Source organism: Anopheles stephensi, chromosome 3 (genome assembly GCF_013141755.1).
Source record: "Anopheles stephensi strain Indian chromosome 3, UCI_ANSTEP_V1.0, whole genome shotgun sequence".
NCBI lineage: Eukaryota > Metazoa > Arthropoda > Insecta > Diptera > Culicidae > Anopheles > Anopheles stephensi.
Genome location: NC_050203.1, coordinates 54,437,122 through 54,465,008, shown reverse-complemented (window position 1 = coordinate 54,465,008; position 27,887 = coordinate 54,437,122). Strand labels below are relative to the sequence as shown.

General features: G+C 42.1%; 1 protein-coding gene across 12 annotated transcripts in view; it reads left to right on the top strand.

Annotated features, from left to right (window-relative positions):
- The window catches only part of LOC118513378 (mucin-5AC), a 182,285-nt gene extending 161,420 nt beyond the window's left edge, over positions 1–20,865 (top strand). For all 12 annotated transcript variants that reach the window (XM_036059036.1, XM_036059028.1, XM_036059037.1 and 9 more), the window contains one exon: positions 18,557–20,865. In XM_036059036.1, coding sequence (XP_035914929.1) covers positions 18,557–18,681 — 125 coding nt within the window. In that variant the 3' untranslated portion in view covers positions 18,682–20,865. The remainder of the gene's footprint in view (positions 1–18,556) is intronic.
- The last annotated feature ends 7,022 nt before the right edge of the window (positions 20,866–27,887 follow it).

The window sequence follows — 27,887 nt, the reverse complement described above, 5'->3', positions numbered from 1 at the left end:
GGAGATTCTCGTCTATATTTTCGCAACCACCACCAACCAATCACCAGCAGCACGCGTCCAAGTCCCACAGCCTACGCCCATATCTTATCAACAAAGGAACAAAGATGAGGAAGGGGAGGCAACGGAAGAAAAAAGAATTCCGCCGCTCGCGGGTCGAACCGGGATGGTGTGTTCGATTAGTTAGTTCGCCGCGCACGTACGCGTCCCGCGGTCCGTGTGAATCACCCGCCAAGCAAGCACACACACACACACATATCGGCATCATTTTGGCGATAGGACGCTATCTGCGTCCGCCACTTGCCGGATGCCATTTGCCCAACCCAAAAACCCCTGCCGCGACGAACTTCGATAAGACTAGACGGTGGAACTTTGGTTCGTGTTGGCGGAGGTGGATGGTGGCCGTGTCCTTATCGCACGGACCCGGCAAGTGCATATGTTGGTGTCGCGCTCGTTTCGCAACACGATTTCCTTTACCGCTCGGAAGCTTATCGAAAATCGACATCTTTGCAACATCGGGGCAACAACTCCCAGCAGCCGGTACACACGGCCAAGTGTTTTTTGGGGAGCAGTTTTTCATTTCAAAATACGTCGGGTTAGGCGGCAGATAAAGGTTTATTTGTCGAACGACTTTAATGAAACGGGAATGCTGACAGCTGTCACTACTTATTACTAAAACTATTTCTCTCCTGCTCCCATATATTCTGCTTCCCGACATGTTGGAAGTTGAAGGAATTCAGCATACTTTCAATGAACTGCCAACAATGGGATGACTGCAAGAAACGGTTATGATTCATTTTAAATCCTTCCAACGTGTCGGATCCGTTCGCACAACACATAACCATCAACAAGACGATGAACTGCAGTGCTGCCACATCATCACGTCCACTGGGATGCATCTCTCGTCCGCAGTTCCAAATTTCCCGACTACTACTAGTTCAACTCGCTCTCTCTCTCTCTCTCTCTCCGGGAAGTCCAGTTCCGACCGGGGTGGGTGGATGTGGATCCTTTTCGCCTGTATGTGTACCGGCTTTAATGTGTCTGTAGACTCCCTCACAATCCACCTGCTCCGAGTCCGTCCACTGCCCGTCCCTGCCAGTGTTTTGCTATGTGTTCAGTGGCATCGACCAAGTCGATCCGCCGGCTATGTATGCAACGTTCCCGAGTGCTTTTAGCCGGCCGGCAAACTGTGCCATTGACGCGCCGGGGCGGTTGTACATAAACGCCGGGACACGCCGGGCGTTTGTTCCGACACACCCGGGCCAATTTTGTCAATTCCTCTCACTCTCTTTCTCCGGTCCGGCTGCTGGATGATGGAGCTCTCAGTCGCTCTCTGCTGCACTACGATGCACTCGGCTGGATCGATTTGGCAAAAGGATATGCGGTAGTTTTTCATCCCACAGCCCTGAAGCCTTTTCATAGAGACAGAGAGAGAGAGAGTCCTGAGAGCATTACTACTGCCGCACCCAGAAATCTGTCTGATAACTGATCTCCCGCGACATGATTCAGCACAACGGAACGAACATTAAAAATAGGCGAAAGTTCGCTTGGCGGTTTCGCGAAATGGAAGAAAGTGTACGGCACCGGAATCACGCCCAGAAGTGTATAAAATATTAACGCTTATCGGAACGGTGTTTTCGCTTTCTTGTTTCGGCCCAACCAACAGACTCAGGTGAAACGTGGCCAGACAGGTACAACAATATTTTCCCTAACTTTTTGCTCTGCGATCCGTAAACAGTGCAGAACACCAACGTGATTCCAACGACCTTTCCTTGCGATTTTTTTTTCGTCTCTCTCTCTCTTAAACTACACGTCGATGACTTTCGTCTGGCGTGAGAATGAGCTTTTTCTTTCTAGAGTTTTTTCTTTTTTTCACCCATTCCCCCCCCCCCCCCCTTCCCTTCTCTCGAGAGGGTCACTCGAGTTCAATGGCACTTGCCATAATATGCGTCTGACGAGATGAACGTTTTTTCCTACCCAAGCATAGACTCTCCACTCTTTCATACGATCCTTCGTCTGACTCATCATGCTTTTTGCAAAAAATCCTTTTCGGGAAAGGGAAAAACACAGAACGGGTACGGAAAACTTTCCACAAGCTTCACACCACACGACGGACAATCGGAACGAGGGTTTTTTTATGAGGGAAATTTTTATGTCCCAAGATATGGGATGCAAATGTATACCAGAAGGAAAGGACACAGCGATTCTAGTTCGATTGGGGCAAACACTATTTTGGAATAGCGTGTAGAGGTGGTTATTTCTTTGGCAGCAGTGTCGATGTAGATTGTCAGTTTCATTTGGAAAGGGTTGTAAATTTATGGTAAAAGTTCGATCGGAATTGCTTCAGGCAATCAAACCCATTTCAGCTTATTGAAGAGAAGACTGTGTTGTTATTTGGGTGGGGATAATATTTGTGAAGTATTTTTAATCTATTCTACTTTAACGGGGTTCATATCCCATCCGGACCGTTCCTCCGTGGTGAGGACTGACTATCCAACTAGGATGTATCGGATAAGTCTAGTGAGATAGAAATGACAGTCATCACCTTAAGAGGTCGTTAGGCCAAGAACTCCTTTTCTTCTTCTTGAAGAGAGAGAGAGAGATTTTTTTTAAATATATTTTCAAAATTTCTTACAAACAAACAACTCTTACGTTTACATACGGTGTCTCAAATGGAAATTCAGACGCCTTTTAATCGAATAATCGCTGGGTTTTAGTGACGATTTTCTTAGTAAAGGTCTGGATAATTATCTTTCTTTTTCACTCTTTCTCAATTAACCTTTTTTTTATTTGTTGCAATATAATTTACAACAAAAAAATCTGTTAATAATCGGCTTTGAAGAACAAAAGAATGCAGATAGTCCGAATTTTGCAACCCATACTTCTTGTTTTTCTTCCTTGACACTACAACCTCGAGAGGTCTCGGCCTGACATTTCTCGCTTTCTGTGACTTAATGTTACCCGTTGTAAAGTAGTCAACCTTGCGTACGGGAAGGCGGTCTGGATGAGAAATGAACCCCGGTCCTGTCATGTGAAGACCGGCGCCGGTATCGCCTCGGCCACCGGGCCCCTTACCAACCCATTCGGAAAACAAAATTTCCAAACCAAACGGAGAGCCTGCCGTAGTTCTTAACAACATCATATGAAATGGTTAAAGAAAAACCATCGTTCAATGATGAATAGAGTGTAATATATTGAAATGTTAAACAATGCAGAGACACTCTTGCGCCCAGGCACATACAGTGACGGGCAATAGAATAAACCCACCGACCAGATCCGATTTTCAAACTGCTGCTCTTGATACTCTCTACTGGATATAATCAAAGCAAAATTTAGTAAAAGCATCCTCATAACATCATAAATTTCTATATCAATGTTTTGTTTTACTAAAAAAATACCAAATCATTAAGTATGAATAAAAGAAAACTAAAACAAAGCTCACAAATTTTGTAATCCAAAATATCTATTTTTTTAAACAAAGTTAGATTGTGTTTACGTTGAAAAATAGAAAGTGAGGTTGCCCAAAAATACCTAAAAATTTGTCCAAATTTTAAATTTGGTAAATCGGTAAATTTTTATGGGCAAATTTGTGAGCAGAAACAAATTCAAAATTTATTTCGCAATTAATCCGACTACAGGATCGTATTCCCAATTTATTCAGACAAATTTTCCAAAAAAAAAAGCAAAACAAAGTCAAATCGTCTAAAATTGATTCAGTTTTATGATTTGCTTTACATGGGTACAGACAATCGAAGTGAAATTTAATCGTTATTCATTTCCTACACAATAAAACAACATAGCCCAGAGCCCCAATATCACGGAAAATGTACGAGAAGATGATTCAACAGTGGAAAAAGCATACCAGGAAGTTTCTTTGCAAAACAGTTCCAGTATGAAAAAATCTTCGAAAATTTCTTCGACTTTTTTGAATTCCCAAAAGTATTAAAGAACTTATATAATTGAACATTGCTAAAGAGAAGTCAACATTTTCTATAAAACTACAGGGATAAATTTAAAGTATGTTGGCCGAGAAAGAGAAGTATCATAAAAGACGGTCTGCTGATTGCTAATTGTTCTATGTTAAGGTGTTCGGATTTCCGTTTGAGTCACTGTATGTATTACGCTGACGCAGATGAGACACACAAATAAATACAATTTATTACAATAAAAACACGTGTGCATCGTTGGATTGAAACTCCACCGTTGTAAACAAGGAACTTTCATTTCGAATGCAAATTAAACTTGTCCATACCCTCGGGGAACGGATGCTGCTGTGGCTGTGTGCGCTCGTGCCAACTGCATCAGGAGCAGAAAGGCTGTGTGTTAAATATTCATTCAATCGAGCCGGACGAATGTGTCATCTCACAAATGGATTTTTTCTGCGAAACGAAAAAAAAGGAAACTATTCAAAAACTTCTCCATTATGCGCCGTGAGAGTATAAAACTTAGTTGTAATAAAATAAGCTCCACTTAAGACGATTGTTGCAGTAAAAACAGTTTTTCCCTAGTTTTTAACCATGACTCACGCCGGGTTCGCTTCGTTTCATCCTCATGAGTCATGCCGGGTTTTTCTAAACAAGAAGAACCCACAATCGAAACCATATGTTGCCGGTCGCAACATGTAGTGTATCTTCTCCCTCCCCCGGGTCCCAACAGGTTAGCTCTCTTCTTTCTCATCCGGATGATGAGGCTGCGCAGCTAGTCATACGCTGGCAGCAAACACCAACGCCGGGAAGTGAAATGAAATGCTTGCCATTCTCCTTTCCCATCTCTGGGTTAGCTCATCGAAAGGGCGTAGAATGCACAAAACCACCCCCAGTCCTCAGTGTCTGCAGCCAGCCGTTCTTCCATTTGAGGTTGTCAATTTTGTTAATGATTTTTCCATTATTTGTGCACGGCAAGCACCGCGTTTGAGGGTCGGTTCTATGACCGGCGAACCGGTGTTTGCTAGTTTGCTGCTTGTTTGGACTAAAACTTTTGCAAAAGATGCAAAAAAAGGGTTACAATTTGTGTGCGGCTGTCCGTTTTAACCCAATGCACTCGTTTCACATCCATTTTACACCAGAATAGGGGTTGGTTTTGCACTCCTCACTCGATGCCGGGCTTGTTTGCGTGTGTAGCTTCGCAATCAACTAAAAATGGTGTCCGACTGTGTGGATATTTTTGGTTGTTATATTTTCCTTTTATGAAGGTGGTATTAATATTTTATAACGCTCTCCTTCTCTAGCTGGAAAATTAATCAAGTGTGAATATGCATACATGGTAACATTGGCAAATTTCGTTTGGAGTACATCCAGCAAATGCAAAATGTTGTTAATTGCCTTATAAAACACGTTTTTGGGCAAAAAAAAACAACAGAAGCTAATACCCCTGATACTTTTATCTAATATGGGTGTGGTTTTCCCTCATCTTATTTGGATGAAGGACTTCCTGACTTCATGTTTAGCTAGAGCCAGCGTTGCGTACTCCTACAAAGATAATGCAGTTTGCCCTTCCGCTTTATCCAAATCAAATTGGATCTTACGATTTTACAAAAAAAAAAACTTTTACACATTTTTTTAGCAGTAGCAAAATTCTTCCTTCGGAAAATATTTTTCTTCACGTAATTGCTTCAAACAGCAATTCAGACGATCAGACACGAAGCGTAACTCGCTGCACAATCTAGATTTTGCGTAGAATGCTGTTAGTTTTTGTTATTCGCCAAATCGTATTATCGCTTGGAGTTGCGCTTCGTCTAGACCGGCTTTAATGAATTAAAAAATATTTGAAAAATCGTTCAAAAGTACAAGTAGTTTAATGTCATCTGTGTTAACGTGAAAACCTTTTTGAATAATTTTATTATACCGTTTTGGCTCCTTGACAAAGATTTTTAAGTGCAAGATTTTTCCACAGAATTTATGATAAGGCACTTACGCCTTGCACTGAACTGACCTATGCAGCTAAGGATAAAATCAAGTGTCAGCAATGGCAAGTCGAGACTTTTTGTTTTGTCGAGGAGGAGATCTTCAAAGAGAACCACGGGACCGCCAATTGGGTACTGTCGGATTCGTGCCGACTAAAACCTCCACGAGAATTTCGCCCAGGCCGCCACATTGGAAATGAATGGTATAGGCGATGTTTGCATGAGCAATCAGTCACGGCGTCGCGCTGTGACAATTTGGTGAGGGTTGTCGGGCGTCTTAGCTTCACGATCACCATTGGTTACCGAAGAGCTAATCAGACTCTTCCAGTTTCAATGGTGATCTGCTGCCTGTTGTGGCAGCATGTTCTCCCAAGAAGATCATAACCACCGCTACAGTATGAAGCCGGCTCCCGACTAACATCCTGCTGAGCACCTGGACCGGTCTCTGCTGTAACTCTTTCGACACGAGAGATGATACATTGCATTGAAGAAGTGACCGCCACGGTGCAAGAAATTGATAAGCGAAGATGAAGGCTGTAAAAAAAATGTTCATACTTTGTTTGGTGTGGGTCGAAATAAAACATCGAAATATAAAAAAAAAATAAGACAATCCATTTTTCAGAAAGGTGAAAAGTGACAGAATGTTGGAAAATTAAAGCAAAATTTATTCCACTGTCATATAGCCATCTATCCACTGCGCTTAAAACACAGCTTCAGATACGCTCCATTTAACACTTTTGGCCTGATTGCGTTGTATTTTTTACTCTTTTTTTTCTTCTAACTTAATTGTATCATTTTGATTTTTAAATTCAGTTTTTGTATTACTTAAAATTTCTTGATTCATATTCGCCATTTATCCTTGTCAGATCCTTTTTGTTAGTTTTCCAACTTTAGTGTTTAAATAGAATAAAATACTATTTGGTCTTTTTAATATTTATTCGAGAAGTTTCCCCTAGTTGCCATCGTTATTTATTGTGTCTTAACTAAAGAGAGAAGTACCAAAGTATATCAAAACTATCAATTATTTTTAATTCAAATAACAGTGTTTGACAATACAGCATCGGTCCGTGATGATTAATAAATAAATAAAATAATATATAACAGTGTTTCTCAGCACGTAAAACAAATGCCTTCATGTTTAATACGATGAGAGATTTCTGTATAACACACTACATTTTTGATCGGTAGATCACGACCCGCTCATTATTTTAAATATTGAAACACTTGTTTTATCCTCTAACAAAGACTGTTTTTGATTATAAATAAAAAGGGAAGTTCATTGTGCTTCTCATCTGTTCTTTTGAAAATTGGATGGTGGTCGAGGCGATAACGCACTGGACTGGGGTTCAAATCCCATCCGGATTATCGAATTGGTTCCTCCGTAGTGAGGACTGGCTATCCAACTACACGGTATCATTAAGTAAGCCAGAAGTGACAGGCGTGACCTTAGCGGTCGTTAGTCCAAAGAAGATGAAGATCTCAAAATAACATTTAATAATTGAATTACACATTTGATAACGAAAATTGATTGCAGTTAAATTCTAATGATTTAAAGAATTTCCTAATTAACAAATTTGTCCTTCATTGGATGATTGAATTGATTGGAGCAAGCGCCGCTATTGCTTCTTAATTTTGAAGCAATATTTCCTACAGCCATCCCAAAAAAGGCAAATATGTAGAGAGAGCTCCCTTATAACGGAGAACCGTTACACCGTTCTAACTGTGTTCGCTTGGTAACGCAAACCCAATTCCACTCAACCTCGCTCACCACCAAAAATGTAACTGCATTCGCAACACCTTCATCCCGTGCGGTGCCAGTGCACCAAACCTCATTCGGTGTTGGCCGAACATTCCGAAATCTTCTGCCTCTTCTGCTACGCTTCTGCCCCCGTACGCGAAGACGGCCGCACCAGTGTGGGCGCAGATGATTTCGATTTCGGTTCCACTGGCGCAGCTATAAATAACCATCCACTGGCTGACCGACCCCATGGCGTGGCGTTGCAATGGAAATGAAAACCGCGGGTTGGATGGAGCAATCATATGTGGAAGTGGGCATAAATTTATCGTTTTCTCCGTAGGCGTAATATGCAGGGCGAATTTTGCAGCAAAAAATCCTGTGCGTGCCTGTCACCGACAAGGTATTGCACCCGACTGCACTTTCGAACGTGTGGAATGAAAAGTAGAAAAATAGGGTGTGAAAAAAACACGGCGAGCAAAAATATTGAATCAAGGGCAGCCAAATTGCTTTCAGCTCCATTGTTTGTTCAAGCATCCAGATTGATGCTGGCAAATTGGATTTCGAAAGAAAAATTGCAAAATTTCAAACAATTATCAAACGCCATTGCTTCTGCTTTTGTTTGCCTTCTTTGCTTCTTGCGATCCTCTCGAATGTAATGTCAACCTTAATTAGGGGTGAGGGGCCATTTGACAAGAAATATTAATATTCTTTCCCTACGAGCTACGACTTCTTTGCCTCTCCCAACAGCTCCCAACAACTCCCATCGTGGCGCCCCATCCAGCGGTCCATTCAATTACAACACGGTCCTTTGAGGATGGTTGCCTCTTTTCTGCCTGTTTTGCCTTTGGCACCAACCAACGAGCAACAACACAATTTCCCACCGCACCTCTCTGGCTTTCCTAGTACATGGCTTTTCCATCCGAACGCAGCAACACCACTCGATCCAACCGAATGTCGTTTGCAATATATCGATGAACTCAGAGACCCATTTACAGCGGGCGTAGAAAAGCGAGAGGCCTTGCTTTAATACCCACAGCACCGCACCAGGAAGCGCTGTTTTTTGGGAGGAAAAATTTAAGGAAAATTTAATGGGCCGCCGTATTCAAACGTTCGAACGCTGTTTACGTTGACGGAATAAGTACACAAAGTGTTTTTTTTTGTGTTTTCGGGGCTCAAAGGAGCAAAAAAGGTCTAGAAGGAAATAATATTATTGTGCCTTCTATTTTATTATGCTTTTGAAAGTGTGTGCTTGTAAGGTACTGTAAACTAATTATTACTGATCGTGCAAGGGAACGGGATTAGGTTGAATGTACCACGTGTAAAGCTCTGTGTCCATTTGCCTTACGTAGTGTCCATGTATTAGCACTTGGTCTTTATTTCATAGTCTTTTATAATTTTTTATCTATTTTTTTATCTTCTGTCAGGCGTATTATCACCATTTAACTCAAAAACTTACCTTATTCCTTATCAATCGCCTTCTGAGCTTCATTCACGGTGGACACTACTGGCCTGTCTACTTCGAAATGTTGAAAATGGCATAATAGGGTGGGCTACCCGGTGCCATTCTCATGACATGATCAACGTCCAAAGGCCTCGGCCTGTGATTTCTAGCTTTCTATGACTTGATTAACCCGTAGCAAGGTAGTTATAGCCCTGCGTACGGGGAGGCAGTCTTGATGGGATTCTGCCGGTTCAGTCGTTTGAAGACCGGCACCGCTGTTTGGGACAGGGTTCTTTGTCAGGGGACGGGGTTTTGATTTTAAGAGCATAAGTATACAATTCGTAGTGTTAGTGCTTGGCTTAGAATGAGTATTAGTACTAAGTTTTTTTTAATGAGAGTGCTGTATAGCCGAAAGAACGGCAGTCTGGAATAACCGGGCGAACGAGCCTATCAGTCTCTCTTGACAGCTCTCACCCATATCTTCCGAGAGATGCATGTGAGTATTGAGAATATGGATGATCTATATGGTACTAGCTTGGACCGTTTAAGTCGAAATCTTTCCTCAGGTTGTAGGATGATAGTTTGGTCACCAAAACTATTACTCGTATACTGTTGTCAGTTCGATCTTATTACCCCAGACAGGTGAAGTCTTGGACGACTTTAAAGAGGTGAATACGTAGCTGACTCGTTAATCTCCAACCCGAGGTTTAACCGCTCGCTCCTTTGGAAAGCTTCTGCTACATAGAGGAACCTCGATCCAATGATATCTATCAGCGTATTCCAGGATCTGGATTGACTTTTAGAGAATACTTCCCGAAGTTTTCACCTCCCAGCCTCTCTCTAGTGCCAGGTTGTAGTGAAGACTAGCAAGGTCCTCAGCGTTTGCCATTCATCTTCATTTGACGTGTAATGTCAACAGATCATCGTCATTCTGTTAAGGCTAACAAGCTTTACCGGGATTCCAAATGAGCCCGGTTTTGAGGTATAGTTTACCATGGCTGTGGCTATGAAGTCATTTCCAAGAATTCCATGGTAAACCTAGCGAAGTAAATGACTTTCCACTTCGGAATCCTCTTTGATAGTTTCAAACTATCTCTACAACAAATCGGAGAAGTTTGTCATGTAGTATCAAGGAGAAAATCTTGAAGACATTTCCGAGCTCTGTTTGTACTTCACTCTAGCCTATTCTCCTTGTTGTATATGTTGTATATGAGATGATGCTAGGATTCCAATCACAGCGCATCGATTGACTTTTCCCTTCCTCAGTAATAATCTGAATGATTTCACGCTCGAATTCTACTCCCACAAAATTTTCCCTAAAAATTTCCTATCAAGACCCATTTAATTTAATTTTGGTACAATGCGTAATATAACTACTAAATAATACAAATTAAATTCACAATTTTATTTAGTAAATCAAACGATTTTTTTGAGTTTCGAATGACGACATTTGAATTCTACTATTTAATACTACCATTTGAACTTATACAAAAAGTATCTCCAATCCATCGCTGTGAACCGATTTCCCCGTTCGTCAGATATGAAAAAAAGCAGAAGTCCGACCGGTTGCATTCATGCATTTTATGACCCCCACCACGTGTTACGATTGCCAGCAACCCGAAAACACACAGTTACACACAGCATTCTCCCGATGTGTGTGAAATAAGGCGAAGCAAAACTATCAATCGCAGGGCCCGTAAAAGTAACAAACCCACAAAAGAAGGTAACAGAATAGATCATAAATGATAGCGTTCCGTGGCGGGTTCGGTTCTCGCGCACTGGAAATCGTAAAGTGTTTGAAGTTTTTGCCCCACACCAAAAATCCAATCGACTCGAGACTAGAGCCGCCAACTTTAATTACTTTTCTTTTCTGGTTCGATGCGATACGACGATGGTGGTGGTGGTGGTGGTGGTGGTGGTGGGGGTGAGGGTAAAGGAAGGGTGGTTTAAGATTTTGTTAACTCTCCACACATCGAACTCCAGTTCCCGCCGGGTCCCTTACCCATCCCATCCCATCCTCATCATGAGTGTTAAGTTCATTGAATTGCAGCTCCACCGAGCTCCGATCTTACACCATCATCATGATCGCCTCATCATCTGGTATCGCGGGGGGGGGGTATCGTTACCATCAGTGTGACTTCTTCCCGAAAAAAAGCTGGTAGAGATCCGTTGCACCTTCCGTTTGAAAGGAGGGTGGAAAAACGGCGAAAACAAAAAAGATATGAAGCGGAAGGTGGAAAGCTGCTACCCAGCCAACCGAACTCGCGAACTCTGGCGCTCAATTACGCTGAACGATTTATGGTTCGGGTAGTGTAACCTGGCCGAGCTCGGAAGCTATTTCGGTTTGGTAATATTTATTTATTCTACCACTCGCTCAGCTCTCTCTGCGAGTGTTCCGAGCCTTCGGTGGTCTGGTTGGTCACCACCCGCCCCAGCAAAATCCGGCCAATCGAACGCTAACGGGAACGTTCCAGCGGAGCCAACCTTGCTTCTTTCTAGTTTTGCTAATTATCCACCGGCACATCGCACGGTGGATAGGGAAAGTTCAACTACTGAACATGCCAAAAGAAAAACCCGCCCCGACCTGGTCCGGCGGTTCGTGTACCGTGCACCAGTGAATGTGAAGCAATAGAGCGTGAATTATGTGATTTCGGTATCGGAACATTTTGAGCCTGCAATATTAATGAGGGCATGTGGTGTGGCTGCACCGACCCTACAGGTGAGGTGTGTCTCTCTGATGGCAGTAACCCACTCGCACATGGCATCGGGAAAAAGTGCATAGCCCGAATAGTGCTGGATGGATAGCGGCGTTGCCAAGCAGGAGCATTGATGACTCATCGATGATTTATTCATTTTGGATGAAATTGTTGACGTTAAAGTGTGTATCAAGCTTTCCGTTTGATGGCGTGTGACTGCTGAGCAATTAATTCCTAAAATGAAGTTCACTCAAGCATCCTAACTATTCAAGGCCCACCTGAAGTCGTAATGTCGAAAATGCTTAATTTCTCTTAAACATAGTAAAATAAATACTTACTTACCTATCAGGCGCTACAACCGCTTTGCGGTCTTGGCCTGCTGCAACAATCCTCGACACCGCTCACGGTTTAGCCATGTGGACGGCCTGAAAGGACTTTACGGGGTGGGTCGACCGGTGTCATTCTCATGACGTGACCAGCTAACCGGAGCCTGGCGAGTCCAATTCGCTGCACGATGGTGAGACTATCGTACAGCTCGTAGAGCTCGTCATTGTGGCGGTTCCTCCCTTGTCCTTCCACACATACGGCTTAGAGGGTTTCGTCAGTTTTGGACAGAGTCCATGTCTCAGAGGCGTATGTGAGTAGAGGGACTATAAATGTTCTGCACAGTCCCAGCTTCGTCCGTCACGACAGGTATTTAGAGTGGAGAAGTTCCTGACTTTTGACCTCAGCTAGGTGAAGTAAAATAAATAGGTTAATAAAATGCCTAAGAAGATTTTTTTTTAATCCTTCAAGAGTTAAGTCCCGAACCCTGTTTAGAACTATCACTCTATGGAACAAAAAAACTGTCCGCACTCTAACTGTACCTCTAATCGTACCAAAATTGATTTCCAATAAGCCGCCCATTGGCCATAAATCTATGTATTGCTCCTTTGCGAGTTGGATCCATTTGTTCTTCAAGTTCGAAGATAGGTTTCCTAACAGGCTTCAAAAAATATGAAATAAAACGGGTTTTTTTATTACCATTGCCATCTTCTACTGCCTTTAGACATCCTGACATAATTATATGGAGATACACGGTCAGATACCACTCCGTCTAACAAGGTGCACATTAGTCTGACACATCTGCGTACATCCTAACAAAGCCCTGAATATTTAAAAAAAAGCAGCAAGACTAATTTTATCATTCCTCTTATCGGCATTTACCTTCCTAATTTCATGTGGGACATTTTCACTTCGTTTAAGTAAAACAGACACACTTAGTTACTTATTCGTTTGATTCGATGATTGATAGAAACGTTGCCTTTAGCTGCCTTAGCTTCTCAAGTAGATGTTAGATGATGTTAATTAGCAACATGGTTGGGTTTTAGAAGTGCTTGATACCGCTCACGATCTAGTGTCGTCGATCTTCCAATCCAATATCCTAGCCTTTTCGACTGACGCATCAATTTCATCCCTCTGTGAAACTCTCTTATAGATGGGCACGCACGCACTACATTTGGATGCTGAAATCCATCTCAGAAATCATCTCACCTAACCTAAAAAAGAGAGACCTAACTGGCTTCAAGCGTAGTCATATAAAACGTGATTTTTTTAAATTTGTCGTAAGATCAATTTCTATTGTGGAAGCCTTGAGGCGCAGCCCTCTCTCTAGACACGACTAACCCAATATGTGCTCGATCAGAATATTCCTCCAACAAACAATAAAATTAGGGGATTGAACAAGTCATTTTTATTTTTCTTCTGCAAGTCTGCTATCCAACCGGTGCTGTGTACTTGATCTTGGCCGTCAAATCTTTAAAAAAGCATCTGCTGGCTCCGATCGATGATCCGACGATTAGTAGAAGCACTACCTTAGCTGACTATTTCTCAAGCAAATGTAAGATAATGTCGTTTTTTGTCTTTGCTTGGCTAAAATAATTTAAATAACACTTACTCTAGCGCTGTCGTTTGTCAATCCAATATAAGACCATCATTGAAAAACACTCGACGGGCTGGGTCGTCTGAAGCCATTCGCACGACATGACCAGCCTACAGGAGCTTGGCGAGTCTAATTCCACACATACCTAGTTATTTCTGAGCATCTTCCTCTTGAACTGTAGAGGGTTTCGCAAATTTTTAACAGAATCCATGTGTCAGGGCCGCATTTTAGTAACTGTACTATAAAGGATCTAATGCAGTCCCAGCTTCGTCCGTCACGACAGATATTTTGACAGGAAACATTTTCTCAGACTGCCCGTAGAACCTTAAGCTTTAAGTTAGCTTACTTCAACAGGCTTGTCTCTGGAGCAAATTGTTCAGATTGTAATGAGATTGCGGAAAAAAATTAATCCATCCGGATGTTCGCAATGTATTTACTAATTCAAACAATATTTGGAATGTTATGTGTTTTTCACAATATAATACAGCTTCTGGGCTTACTAAACTGATTATGAAAATGTTTGTCACGACTGCTGACACTAATGACTCTTGGTGGGAAATTCGTATAACAACGTTTTTGTTGTCCACTGCTGTCACTTTACTGGACAGCAAAAGACGAGGACATCTTAATTGTCGGATACAAAAAGTGACCTACATACACCCAAGTGCAACAATAGTTAATACTATGAAAGAAGTGAATGACTTTGCACAAACAAATGACTCGCAATGCTGTAATAAATCATTACAACTTACTAAGTCTTGCTCGAGTGACCAGGGAATCCGATAGCTAGTCCTTCTCAAAGGATCAATTCTATGCGCACTATAAGACATCTCCCTCAAGCTACTCAAAACACTCAGGAATATTATTCATTTTCAATCGATTAGTTTCCTCCGAAGCAAGCAATTGATTCTCAAGTGAGGTTTCAACAATCTACTTTCCATCTAAACCTAAAGGAAGTGTAACGCGTAGGGTCGAATTTTGCATTAATTCGCTTCCAGGTTCTTTTTTTCGGTCGGTGGTTCAGTTACTTTATCCAGCAGCACCCAGAACACGCATGCTCAATGGCCGGCTGGGATGGCAAAGGGATGGGATGCTGTAGGAATTGCCGCAGCAGCAGCAGCAGCAACGACGCTAGAGAGCGCTCTAGCCCAACCTAGCAGACCCTTTCGCGTGACCGAAACGAACCGGAACCGAAACCACGTGTTTTGAATGCCGAACAATTTGCGAGTTGCGATCCTTTTTGGCAGGACCGGTCGTGCGGTGCGGCAACGTGGTACGAATTTGTGCTGCGTTACGCTCGATATCTAACGGAAAGTGAACGAAATGTAGGTTTCCGGGGTGTGGGTGTGCGCTGTTACTTCTTCTATTAGAATTGGGGGGGGGGGGAAGGTCCGACCACACCTTTTGTCCTCCATTCGACGCCTGGTTGCGATGATTGATGGTGATGATTCCTTGTACCTTTGGGCAAGTGGCCATCGTATGCTGTGTGTGCCCAGGAAAAAGCGAACGTGGAAGGAAGTCAGCTTAGGACGGAAATTGGAGCACACGGAATTGCACACTAAAGTGCAATAGGAACCATTTCTGAGTGCGGCTTGTAAGGTTCAGGGTTTTATGGAAAATGGTCAAGCATACTGCTTCAATATTCGTTCCAAATGAAGCTTTAACTAGGGACATATAAACCGTCAAACTTTACTCAAACTCTATTGAAACATTTCATTATTTTATCCTTAACCAATATGCAAAAAAAAGCAAACCCTCACGCGCTCAACAAATAACTTCATCCACAATACACACTTGGCGCAAGAAGCAGCAGCAACCCGCAGCACGTGCCAAGGAAATAATTACGCGAATACCCACTTTGCGTTTGCGCTGCGAGCCGAACACATTCATTCCATTCGAACGCGTTCAAATGTGATTACCTACATTCGACTCAACATTGTAGTAACCGGGCAAGTCGTGGCCACCTCGTTTTTGCCACTCCAATTTGATCTTTGGACAGCAGCGTCACGAACGTGCCCCGTACCGTTTTTGTTCGTTCGACGGGCTGGATTCGCCCTAGAGGCCGGGAAGTGCGTGAAGGAACGCTCGAGGTGTTTGCCTGCTTGCTTGTTGGAGATGTAAATTCCCCTCGGTGTTTTTTTTAATACAATTTATTCTTTAGAATTGTTTTTTTTTTGTTTTTTGCAAAGATTCTTTTCGGCTTCTCTGGACTGGGTACATGTGACACAGGACAGAGGAGAACTGGAGGGAAGCAAACCTAGAACCATTTCGATTGATTTTAGCTCACAATTTTAGAACTTTATAATAAGTTTCTGATGCAATTCTGTAACTTTGCTATCATGGGAGGCAATAGGTTATTAAGGGGTGGGAGTATTTGCATCATTATTGAAAATAAATTGGCAAGATGTGCAATATAACAGGTATTCTACTTTCTACTCATAGCCCTTTCCTGGCTGCAATCTCTAGTTGAAAACTCTTTCTATTCCTAGTTTGAATGCTTTTTATTTGATCATTTACTGGACAAGAATCCATCACACACAAGGCATTTTCCGTTCAATCTGGCTATGGAAACTCCAAACCCAAAATGAGCTTTAACTCAACCCAGAATCCTAGGGGGAACACTCCGTTGTGAATCAAAAACCAAAAACCTTGCTCCCCACAGACTAGGCCTAAAGAAGATGTGGTCTGTAAGGACTTGTTGAATAAATTTTATGGATAAATTCAGCAATTCGTCGATCGGAATACTGTGACGCAGTTTTTACCTTAAACGTGTTACAGTATTCCCGATTAACCTTACACATTTTGAGTGTTCTGTACTGAAATGATAAGCAATAAATCGTACCCTCGAGGCAAGCAAACCATGGACAAGATGTTGGATCTATGATTGTAGTGCATCTCCATCGGCTATATTCAAAGACCGATCTTGATAGATCCAGACCTGTAACGAGACGCCTATACAATTGTATGATGGGATAGCCACGATGCAGCTCTGATGTCATCGATACGTCCGTCTTTACATCTTGTACAACCACCGACTAGCAACTTCACATGTTGCGATGAAATCCAACTGAAACAGTTGTTCTCCTGGTGTTTCTCATCACAGTGCATTAAGCCCTTTAGTGTTTCTTCTTTTTGTCTTTCAATAACGTTTCCAATGTTATACCGCCAGCCCGTTTTTATTTTATACAACTAAAACCTAAACGGGCTTCAAGTCGAGCGAGTGATCCTAGTCAATGGTCTGGGTATAATGGCTTAATTCATAGCTCACTTTATCTCATCGCCTGGAAGTGAAAGTTGCTAAAGCTAATGAGTACATTAGTTGGATTAATTCATCTTCGATTCGGCCTCATGAGAGGCGAATAAGGTCTTTGAGACCCAAAGCCTCTGTAAATAAACGATTTAAAAATAAATCGACTTGGTATTTCAGACCAACCAGATGCCTTATAGCTCTGGATTAGCCACAGCTCAGCTAGCTCTGTTCTATCAAACCCCACCGAGACTGCCAGGCTATCTTTCTTCCTTGGCACTACAACCTCGAGAGGTCTCAGCATAGTAAATTCTGGGTGAAATTTGAACTCCGGTCCTGCCGTGAGAAGACCGGCTACCGGACCGCCTCACTGGGCTGACTATCCAGCTACGGGTAAAACTCACGTCAAGTCACAGAAAGGTCGGAAATGGTGGGCCTCACGCGATTCTACAGCCATATTAGAGACAATAAGATCTGTGCTAAGAATTTGTCTCCACTGTCTAGCCTCTGGGTACATCCTCTAGTGTAGTTCGTATTGAAAGATTCTTAAACTGTTCACTCGTATACTCTCCTACGCCGTACCCTGTTCGTCGCCAAGTTTTGGGCTTAAAAACTCTAAAAGTTCGTCTCTCACACACACAAGTGCAAGTATCCTTCATTGGAGACATGTGCAAGTATCCTACCAAATAGTGATCAAAACGGTTCTATGATCCTCATCGTCATCATCACTCACGACTTCCTCTGTGTTAATTGATAGTCCCCATACTGCTATAGGCTACAGATGTTCCGCCTTTTTAACGCTGTTTTGCACCTGTTTGACTTTGAAGGAGACAATTGAAGGGAACGTTCAATAGCTTCATTCCGTTCCCATCTTTGTTAAATATTTCTGCTTTTGAAACCTCTTCCTTTTTCCTTCGTTTGTTCCAAGATAAATATTGCTAAACCCTTGAGGCAGACGAGTAATATGAAAAAACTAAATAAATTTGAAAAATTGTCATGCATTTGTATCGGTAGTTAGTTGTCGAAGTAAATGACTTCCATGTCGTGTAAGACTCATTTTCTGTGCCAGATTCTAACAAACAACAAACAAACAAACAAACAAACAAAAATAAAACCTGAGTTCTGTACGTCCCAGAGTGAATTTTATGTACAAATGAAATGCGCCACCTAACATCAAGTCTTAATTTGCTTACCGAAGAAGCAACACTTCTTTACCGCCCATAGATTCACGCTGATCTGATTCTCTGACCATCATTCCAATGATCATAACGATTTGCAGGGAATGACCAAGTATAACGCAAATGGATGCATCCTTTCAAAGTCGTAGAATCTCTCTCTTAGAATAACAGAACTGCAAGGCACCTACAATACAAGCCTCCAGCAGAATTGAAGTTGGGAGTCCCTACCACATTGCCAATAATGACCAATGATGACCGGGGAAAGAGTTCATTGACAATTCGGGATACCCCGAAGTCGGTTAGCTTACGTACCGCTAAATAAGCCACTGCTTCCAACTCAATAATAAATTTTACTTATCGTACCATTACTCTTAAAAAATCAAAAAACAAATTTAATAATCACCTCTCGTTCAATCTCTTCAATCCTTCCCAACAGTGACCGACTCGCGAAGCTTCCCGCAGCACTCGTCCCAGCACACCACACCGACGACGCAGAAGAAGAAAGGTTTCTTCAAGAGCTTTTGGAAAAAGTCACGCCACTATTCGCTCGAAAAGCAGTAAAAGGTTTCGACTTCAGCACGGGCAACACATTTTGCAACCCCCGGCGAGAGAAAATGAAGAACAGGACGCCGTAGGTAAGTGCATCCATTTTTGACGCCCTTTTTTGACCTCCAGCGGGGGAGCCAGTTACAACGTTTTCCTCCGCGCGTGGAAGAAAAGCGATGCACACGACGACGACGACGGCCGCGGATTTTTTTTTCCGGCCAGTGTCTCCAAACGCGTCCAGAGCTGCGTGTGAAGCGAAGTGCAAAAGTAGTGACGAGGTAGAGCACCCAAAACAAAAAGCGAACTACTAGTATATACACATTTTAACAACCACTACAAACATGTGTGAAAAGCGTTACGCTAAAAAAAATCCTTTTCGGTTGGGCGAGTCACAGTACGAAAAAACTGACCAACCCTCCTAATCGTTCAGTAAGCACACCACGTGTTCATTGCCGAAATTGAGTTTTCCAGTGTTGTTTTTTTAAACAAATATTTCAAAACCGGGGTAAAAGAAAACCCGAGCTAACAACAATTTCCATAGCGTTGACAGGGGGAATGATTGGAAGTGAAAATAGTGGAAAAGTGTGGTTTGTGAGAGGTGTAAAACGTAACATTCGGAATTATTGATTGAAGAGAGTGAAAGTGAGTAGTAGCAAGAGTAATAGGAAAACTGTCGAAGCACGAAAAAAATATGAAAAAAAGAAAAGAAGAAGAAGAGCGAGAGAGAGAGAAAGAAGAAAAAGAAATATTAATCAAAGACCCGGCATACGAGTAAGAAGATAATAGAGAAGAAAAACAACAGAAGGTAACGCAAAGAGACAAAAAAAACTGGAAGCAACCAGCAACGGAACACTTATCCTTTTCGCTATCCCAAAAAGGAATAGAAAACAAAGATGAATTTTTTTTTTATTTATTCTCCTTTTGATATTACTTTCTTCTTTAGTACGTTCTAAAAGGAATAAAATAAATTATCCAACTGGACTTTCTTTTTTTTTTTAGCAACTCACTCACTAGGTCCTTTTGCATCCTTTTGCGTGATTGTGAATTGTTTGTAATTATAATACCTTGTGTTGTTGAGTGGTTTAATTAAGGGGCCTCTATTTTTACAATTGTACAGACTGTTATGAAATGTGTTACGGTAGGGTTAGGAAAACTTTTGCTTTTTCTTTCCCCTTTTTTTCGTTTTTGTTTGTTTGTTTTATATGTTTTTTCTTCTTATTTCTTTGTTTGCTTTTTGATTTAAAATTACCTGTTTTTGTTTGGAATGTTTTCTTTTATATTTATCCTGTACTAGTTTACTAATTTTGCTTTACGCCTAACGGGCAGTTTCTTTTTATGGAAGAAAACTTTCTACGCAAAGATTTCGAACACGTTAGAGAAACAAGGCAAGCGAAGTAAGAAAAAAAGCTCCCAAATACCCCCCTCGGAAAATGGAACAGAAACAAACCCCAATTTTATCAGCACCTATTCTCGGTAAAGTAAACCATAAATCATAAATCGTTGAAACAAGTGAATGCTATTGCACACACTCAAACACGGTACGCATACATTACAAAAAAAACACACACACTCACACGCACAAATACACGTTTGGAAGCGTTTTCTTATCGCTGTTCAGAGCAAATTAAAACAACATTTAACAACCAAGAAACGCTTTCAAGAAGAAATGTTCGACATGAAGAAATGATAATAGTAAGTGATGCGATAAATAAATAAGTAAGCAAAACAAAACAAAAAAAAAAAAACAAGAAATAAAAGGTTAAACATAACATAACATAAAAGAATGTAATAAAAAAAAAGAAGCAACGTAAGGAAAGGAGCCAAACAGAAACAGTTAATTAGCGAGTACGCAAATGAACCAACCAAAACAAAAAAACAAAAACCCCCAACCCTTACAAACAAACAAAATCAATCTAAACCACATAACGAATCAGAAGCTCACCCCACAAGGACATCGGAGCCTTCCCTCTTCCTTCACGTACCGAATCCTTCATCCTGCGCCCTGCTCTTATTGTAATCCTGGCGTGGCGCAATTTTGTGACGAACGGACGCGAGGACTAAACTTCAAACCCCGAAATGTATCTCAAACAGTTTGCTTACAATTTGTATCGAAAGACAAACAAACAGACGAAAAAAAAACAGCAACAACAGAAACAAGTTAGCGTAAATAAAAATCACACTCTAGAGTACTCAGCGAGAGAGAGAAGCCGCCTGTGGCTGTTTTACATTTGCAATCAGTTAACAACAGTTACCTTTTCTTCCAGGAAGGGTAAGTAGTGATGAAAGAAAAATATTTACAGGGTTTACTGGAAAGGGTCAACGGCTACTATGACAGTTTCAGCTGAGGACATTACAATACAATTGAACCCCACCATCATCTAGATGGTTAAATCAAATTCATCTAGTGTTCATTTGTGTAAAAATGAACAATCGTCATGGCAATATGTCAAAAACAAATGTCAAACGCATATAAAAAAAATCTAGCAGTAGCGTAAACGACGCTTTAAACGATCGGTTATTGTAACAACGTCACCTTCCTCTTCCTTGAAGCTGGTTGTGGGTCCTGAGGGTCTCAAGAATTAAGAGTCTCGGCAAAAATCAAGCTCAGCTAAGGTAAGTCTCGTTTTCGTGTACCAGTAGATACTGAATAGGAAGGACGTTTGGCCACTTTCCAATCACGACAAAGACCTAATAGATGATCTGTGTCGTATGCTATCCGAGGTAGCAGCCACCTGTCCTATACGCTACAGATGCGCGCCAAACGGTTGGGTTTAAGTCTCCTGACACCTTATAGCACCAATGCTTGAAGGACACTTGAGGAGTGATCGAACATAAAAATCATCAGGATCATCTGTGAAAGGCCCACTGACCAGACCTTCACGATGCGACAAAATTTGGAGAAGATGGCGAAGGAGCAGCAGCTCCACCCTTACCATCTCTCATTGATTTTAAAGCCGCATATGACAGCATAGCCAGGGTAAAACAGTACGACGAAATGAGCTTTTTTGGAATCCCAGCCAAGCTTACCAGGCTTGTAAGAATGACAATGGCCAACATCACATGCCAGGTGAAGGTGGTTGGAAAACTCCCAGGACACCCCTTTGCTACCACCAAGGGATTTTGCCTGCACTAGAGAGATGGACTTGCCTGTCTTCTTTTCAGTCTGGCGCTAGAGAGAGAGAGTCATCCGTGACTCGGAGGTGGAAACTTCGGGGATCTTCTCAAAGTCAATCGAGATACTGGCATACTCTGATGATATAGACATCATTGGTTTGAGGCTCTCCTGTGTAGCAGAAGCTTATCAAAGGATCGAACTAGCAAACACTTACCCTCGGGATGGAGCTAACAAACACTGATTTACGCAGGGATGATGTACAGATAGGCGACCGCACCTTCGATGTAGTCCAAAATTTGACCTATTTGGGATCAAAAATCAGCACAGACTTCAACATTGATATTGAGTTACACGCCAGGATGCAGGCTGCCAACCGGATCATACTGCAGCCTGAGGAAACTTCTCCACTCAAAGCACCTGACGCGACGGACGAAGCTGAGACTGTACAGAACATTTATAGTCCCGGTACTCACATACGCCTCTGAGACATGGACTTTGTCCAAAACGAACGAAACCCTCTTAGCGGCGTTCGAGAGGAAGCTGCTCAGAAGGATCAGAAGGTTTATCGGGCATCGTGCAGCGAATAAGACTCTCTAGTCTCCGGTGGGCTGATGACATGAGAATGATACCGGACGATCCAGCCCTTAAAGTTCTTTTAAGGTTTCTTCAGACGGACAGAGAAGGCAGGTGTGGACAGCTCCACAATTCCACAGCTAATTACAAAGTTCCACAGCCGATTTAAAAATTTCCCTCGGGTGAATATTCCATTATATGTTTGTAACTGTCCACAACTGGATTGCAATATTCCTCTGTCTAGTTTAAAATATCCCCCTAAACGATTCGCGAGTTTCATTACATTTACAAACTTCCCCAAAAGGCTTGCAATATTCCACTTTCCATTTGAAAGAAACCTCCACTGAGTGTAGCCACCAATTCCCTTCTTGTATGGATCGAAACCCAGTAATCCTCCCAAATTCCAAAGCATGTAGAGCTAAAGCTGACTAGTTACTATTTGTTATTTTCCTTCCATCTCGCGACGACTGTCAAACCCTATTCAATCTCCACTATCGAACCAAGTCTAATCCCCGTTGGCATTAGCTGTGCCGGATAGCCGGTAAGATCAGCAGAGCCGTATGATTTCTTCCGCTGCCTAATTAATCTGTCTGTGATTTGTGAAAATGATGCCCACCGCCTAGCATGATCATCAAATCTTCACTCCAAAAAGGTTTATGTGAGCTTACTACGACACACACACACATTCTGCCTGCTAGGCGGATTAATTAGCTGGAGTGAATCCTTTGGGGAATAAAATCGCGCTTCAGTCGTGAGAAGCATTCTGGCGAAAGTTGGACGGTTATGATGATGAGCGTGACTTTTCTTGAACACACTACCCTTGTCTAATAAGGATTAAGTTATCTTTTTTATCTAAAAACACGCGAACGGAAACTAAAATTTCAAGCTTTTCTATTCTATTAACACGAATTAAGCAACTCCTCCTAAGTGCACTTTAAGATCTTTAAACTATTATGAAACGGTGAGACAACATTCGAACCTTAATTCGAAGAACACTACCAACACCAAGTAAGTAGCACAAGAGTCGATACAGAGTATTCCGATGTTGTTTAACGCTTTCCCATCGTTTTTTGATGCAGTTCCAACAATTTTTGGATTCGTCCCGAAGTTTTTTGACAGCTCTCAGATATGCTTATTTGCTTCCTACTGTTTTTAGACATTTTTGTCGTAAATTATAAATTTTAATAGACTTTTTGTTGCACCGAAAACCAAATATTCCAAACAAGTTCGACTAAAGTTATTTTCTTCTTCTAATTTGGCCTAATGACCTCTGAAAGTCATGTCTGCTAATACTGGCCTACTAGACTTAATTATAATACGCAGTTGAATAGTCTGAACGAGAGAACGCTCCGGGTGGGATTTAAACCTCAGTTCTGTTGTGTGAAGACCGACCCAAATTGATAATGTACACGAACTTCCAGCATACGGTTAAGTGCGTGCAAAATCAATGGCTACTATGACAATACCATCTGAGGACATTACAATAAAAGGTATTTAATTTCCCTGCCATCTGAATTCGTTTCCATATCAACTAGTTTTGTTTGCCATTTCATCTAAGGAGCCGGCCATAAAAATGGATGCTATTGCCTTATCAACTGAGAAACCCTATAAAACATCTACCAAAGACTCAAAAAAACTCCTGGATACCCTGAACTTCCAGATATCATCCATCTGTACTCTGAATACGATTTATTCTTTCAGAATTCCTACAAACACATAAAAAAGATCAGAAAATCACAGTTAAATAGGAATCAAAATAGGAGGGTATCATACATTTTCTTCAACAAATCAATGCTAATAATGCCTCGAAGTGCATCAGCCTGAGCAAGAGAGGCAATGTCACAGAAACTTCATCTGTAACAATACAGGCTACGTCACAAGGCACTAAGTGCTGCTGATCCTTGAATCCTACAATACTTATGTCACTCCTTCCTGGGCGAGCGTGAGGCGTTCAACTTGCACTTAAACCATGGCAGTTGTAGAATAAAATTTGCAATGTTTTTATCCTTCTCTCAAGCCTGTCGAGATCAGCTATTCTAACTCACAGAAGACTTCTTCTTCTTCTCAGCTTAACCTAGAAAGCTTAACCTAGAGGTCTTATTATACACCACGTCACTCTGGAAAGTTAGTCCTGCGTAGGGAGAGACGATCAGCGCCCTCTACACGCACTTCGTTCGCCGAGATTCGATTCGACGCTCTCACTACAAAATACCGCCTGCTTCGATTTAAACCCTTTGGCAGCATTATGGATTGTTCTTTCTATCGGTGGTTTTGCATCGAGCCGGTCTTAATTTTTAAGAGGAAATAAATGAGTAACCATTGAGTGCTAGAAGCGATCGAATCTCGGCGAAAGAAGCCAGTGCTGAGAGCGCAATACTGCTCGCAGAATAATTCAACGAATTTTTCCAATAGAGTTTTACCCTAAATAATTTCTAATGATCTATTGAAATGGGACGAATCTAGAGTTTTCTTCTTCATATGGACGAATGACATGAATCCCTTGTAGGAACATAATGACGACACTGGGCAGTTTCGTTTACGTTATTATCATTCAAACATCACCACCGCTTATTACAAGCAGGCCGTTCCAATCCGAAACCTTTGATCAGGAGGATCGCATCGCTTCATCAAACACCATATCAAGCAATGGAGGGAGGTATTTTATTGCTAGCTAACGATGATGCTGCTACTTGCCATTGCCTCCTGCCGCTCAAGGCAAGAAGCACGGAAAGAATCCATCCCTCACCTCATCAATATTCTACCGAGCCTGTTTCCGGTTTGGGATGGTGCACGAAGTACGAAAGTCCGAAACCCGACGAAGAAGCAAAAAAAAAGGCCAATGAACAACAACTGACCAATAATAAAGTGGATAGACGAGAAGAAGAAAAAAAAGAAATTACATTTTTGCACGTGGTGGAGGAGGGCGGGTTTGCGAAAAAGCCAAGAAACCAGAAACGCGCGCCGACCATTCGATTGGAAAACGTTCGTGTAATGGAGCGGCGGAATTGGATTAGAAGTGTTGTGTTGGGTGTTGTTAACCCCGCAGGCATGTATGACGTGAAATGAAAGGTAATACGTGCTATAAACACCTCATTTTCTTTTGTTCTTTAAATTCACTCTAGTATCATGGAACGCTCTGTGTGGCAACGTGGGCAGAGACTCTAAAACCACGATCTTCTCTTCATTTTGGTTTGGCCAAGAGAAAGCATTAGTTCAGTTTTACAAATATTGATGAACACAATGAATAAAGCCGCATTTTGCATACTAGTGACATGTGAATTAGTGATGGGTCATACGACTCTTTTCACGGTTCGACCCGGAGTCGAGTTCGACCCGTAGGTCATGGGTCGACCCGAACCTACGGCTCGAACTCGTGTATGCTTTGCTGCACCTACCGGTCGTCCCGGATTCGTTCTACTCACAGATCGACCAGCACTCATAGGAACTAGAAATACGATCAGAACGATTCCGGGTCGCTTTCGGATAGCTCCGATCCGGCAGGTTCGAGTCGATCCGCCCATCACTAATGTGAATATCAGTAGCATTAACCTCATTCCAGCATTAATCGTCAAAATCTCAACTGTACTAAGGATTACGAGAATCAAAGTGATAATCATTGAAGTAAATAGAAAATTATTACTTTTAATGATTTGAATATTTAAATTTTAATTAAAAAAAATGTATTTATTTCAATTTTTTTACGTACTCAAATCTGTGCTAAAAATCCATCTATAAGAGAATTTACGACGATTTCTGTCTGTAAGTTATCTGGTCGTGAGAACAGATCGTTAAGGATCTGTAAAGTCGCTAATGTACAGCATACATACGATACATACGCCTTCTTCTTCCTTGGCACTTCAACCTTGAAAGGCCTGCCATTTCTGGCTTTCCGTGACTTGATCTTACCCTTAGCAAAGAAGTCAGACCTCCGTAAGGCGAGGCGATCTCGTAGATGGGATTGATAGCTCGGTCCTGCCGTGTGAAGAACGGCGCCACTGCCCGGGTGCTTTAACGAAAAGGCTGTCCTTTCGATCCTGAACCTGGTGACGTTTCAAACATGGTTACTTAGTACGAACAGCTACCTTTATGTAAGGATAAAACCAGAAGAAAATCGAGTGCTCCCGTTGAAGGTCGTGTCATCTAAAGTAACTAATGGCAACGATCACTGTTTACTGTGCCTGTTGTTTTACTGGGGAGTTGGTTTTGCCTGTCTTTTATACAACCTGGTGCTGGACATCATTGGCTTGAGACTCTCCAATGCCTTTCTCCTATGAAACACGGGTTTGAGATTAACGAGGCGTAAACCAAAGAGATAGAGACACCATAGGGATGTAAGTAGGGGTGAAGTGCAGATAGATGAACGCAGCTTTGCAAAAACAATCCATGCTTGAGTCAAAAGTCAGCACTGACAATGACACTGATGTTGTCATAGTAACGCGAGGTATAGTACGGTGCCAACTGGTTGACCAACCCGACAGCCTGAGAAAACTGTTCTCAAAATACCTTTTTCGACGAACGAAGCTGTGCAGAACATTTATAGTCCCCCAGTTTTCACATACGCCTCTGAGACATGGACTCCGTCCAAAACTGGCGAACATGGCTCTCTTAGCTCAGAAGAATTTCTGTGTCCATATGGACGAGCTGTATGAGCTGAATTAAACTCACCAGATGGGCTGGTCCTGCCATAAGAATGACACCGAACGACCGGAAGCCCATAATGCCTTCTGAGGTTGTCCACAAGTACAGTGGAGGCGTTGTAAGTTCAAACTGATATGGAATTCTTCTGGGAAATTGCTTCGACAAACGACGGCTCTAGACCGCATGCGAATGCGGGGATTCCTGCCGCAGAGCAAGTACTGATAAGCAGTTTCACTTGCGCCATGATTATGCTTTGGCAGAGTTGGACCTCTTTTTGGGGGAATTTCTTTACGATAGATTCCGGCAGCAATAGGATTACTTTGTAGCCTTGCAGAGCCAATCTTTGCTCGGTCAGTTATCTGAAGCATTAGACAATCTCCGATGGGATCTGTATGAAGGAATAGAATCTTAAAGTACTTACCTTTCTCCAGCCAAGACCCCGTCAACAGTTTGGCGCCTCGTGCACGCGAACTTCGTCCACACCCATACCATCATCAGTTTCCTTATCGAAAATCAACCAAACGCGCTTAATCAAACCCCCACTCGAGAGATATCGAACCCGAACCGAACACCTATCGACCAGCTGCCCGCCTCTCTCTCTTATCAGGCTGGGGTGGTCCGTGACCGTCAAAAACAGCCAACGGCCGAAGGAAAGCGGATACCTTTCGAATGTTGTTTCCTTCACGAATTCAAGGCCAAAAGTAAAAAGAAAGACACTAGAAGTATTCCCGTTTTTTTACATTTTCTTTACTTTACTCCGTTGTTCTTGCTCCGTATGTTTACAATTTGCCTTCCATTTTGCGTTGCTTCTACGGCAGCATATTGCGCGCATGTAGCTGTGTGTATTTACGGTATTATGGTTTTGCCAGCTTAGTTTAGTTTACTTTCGTTTGTC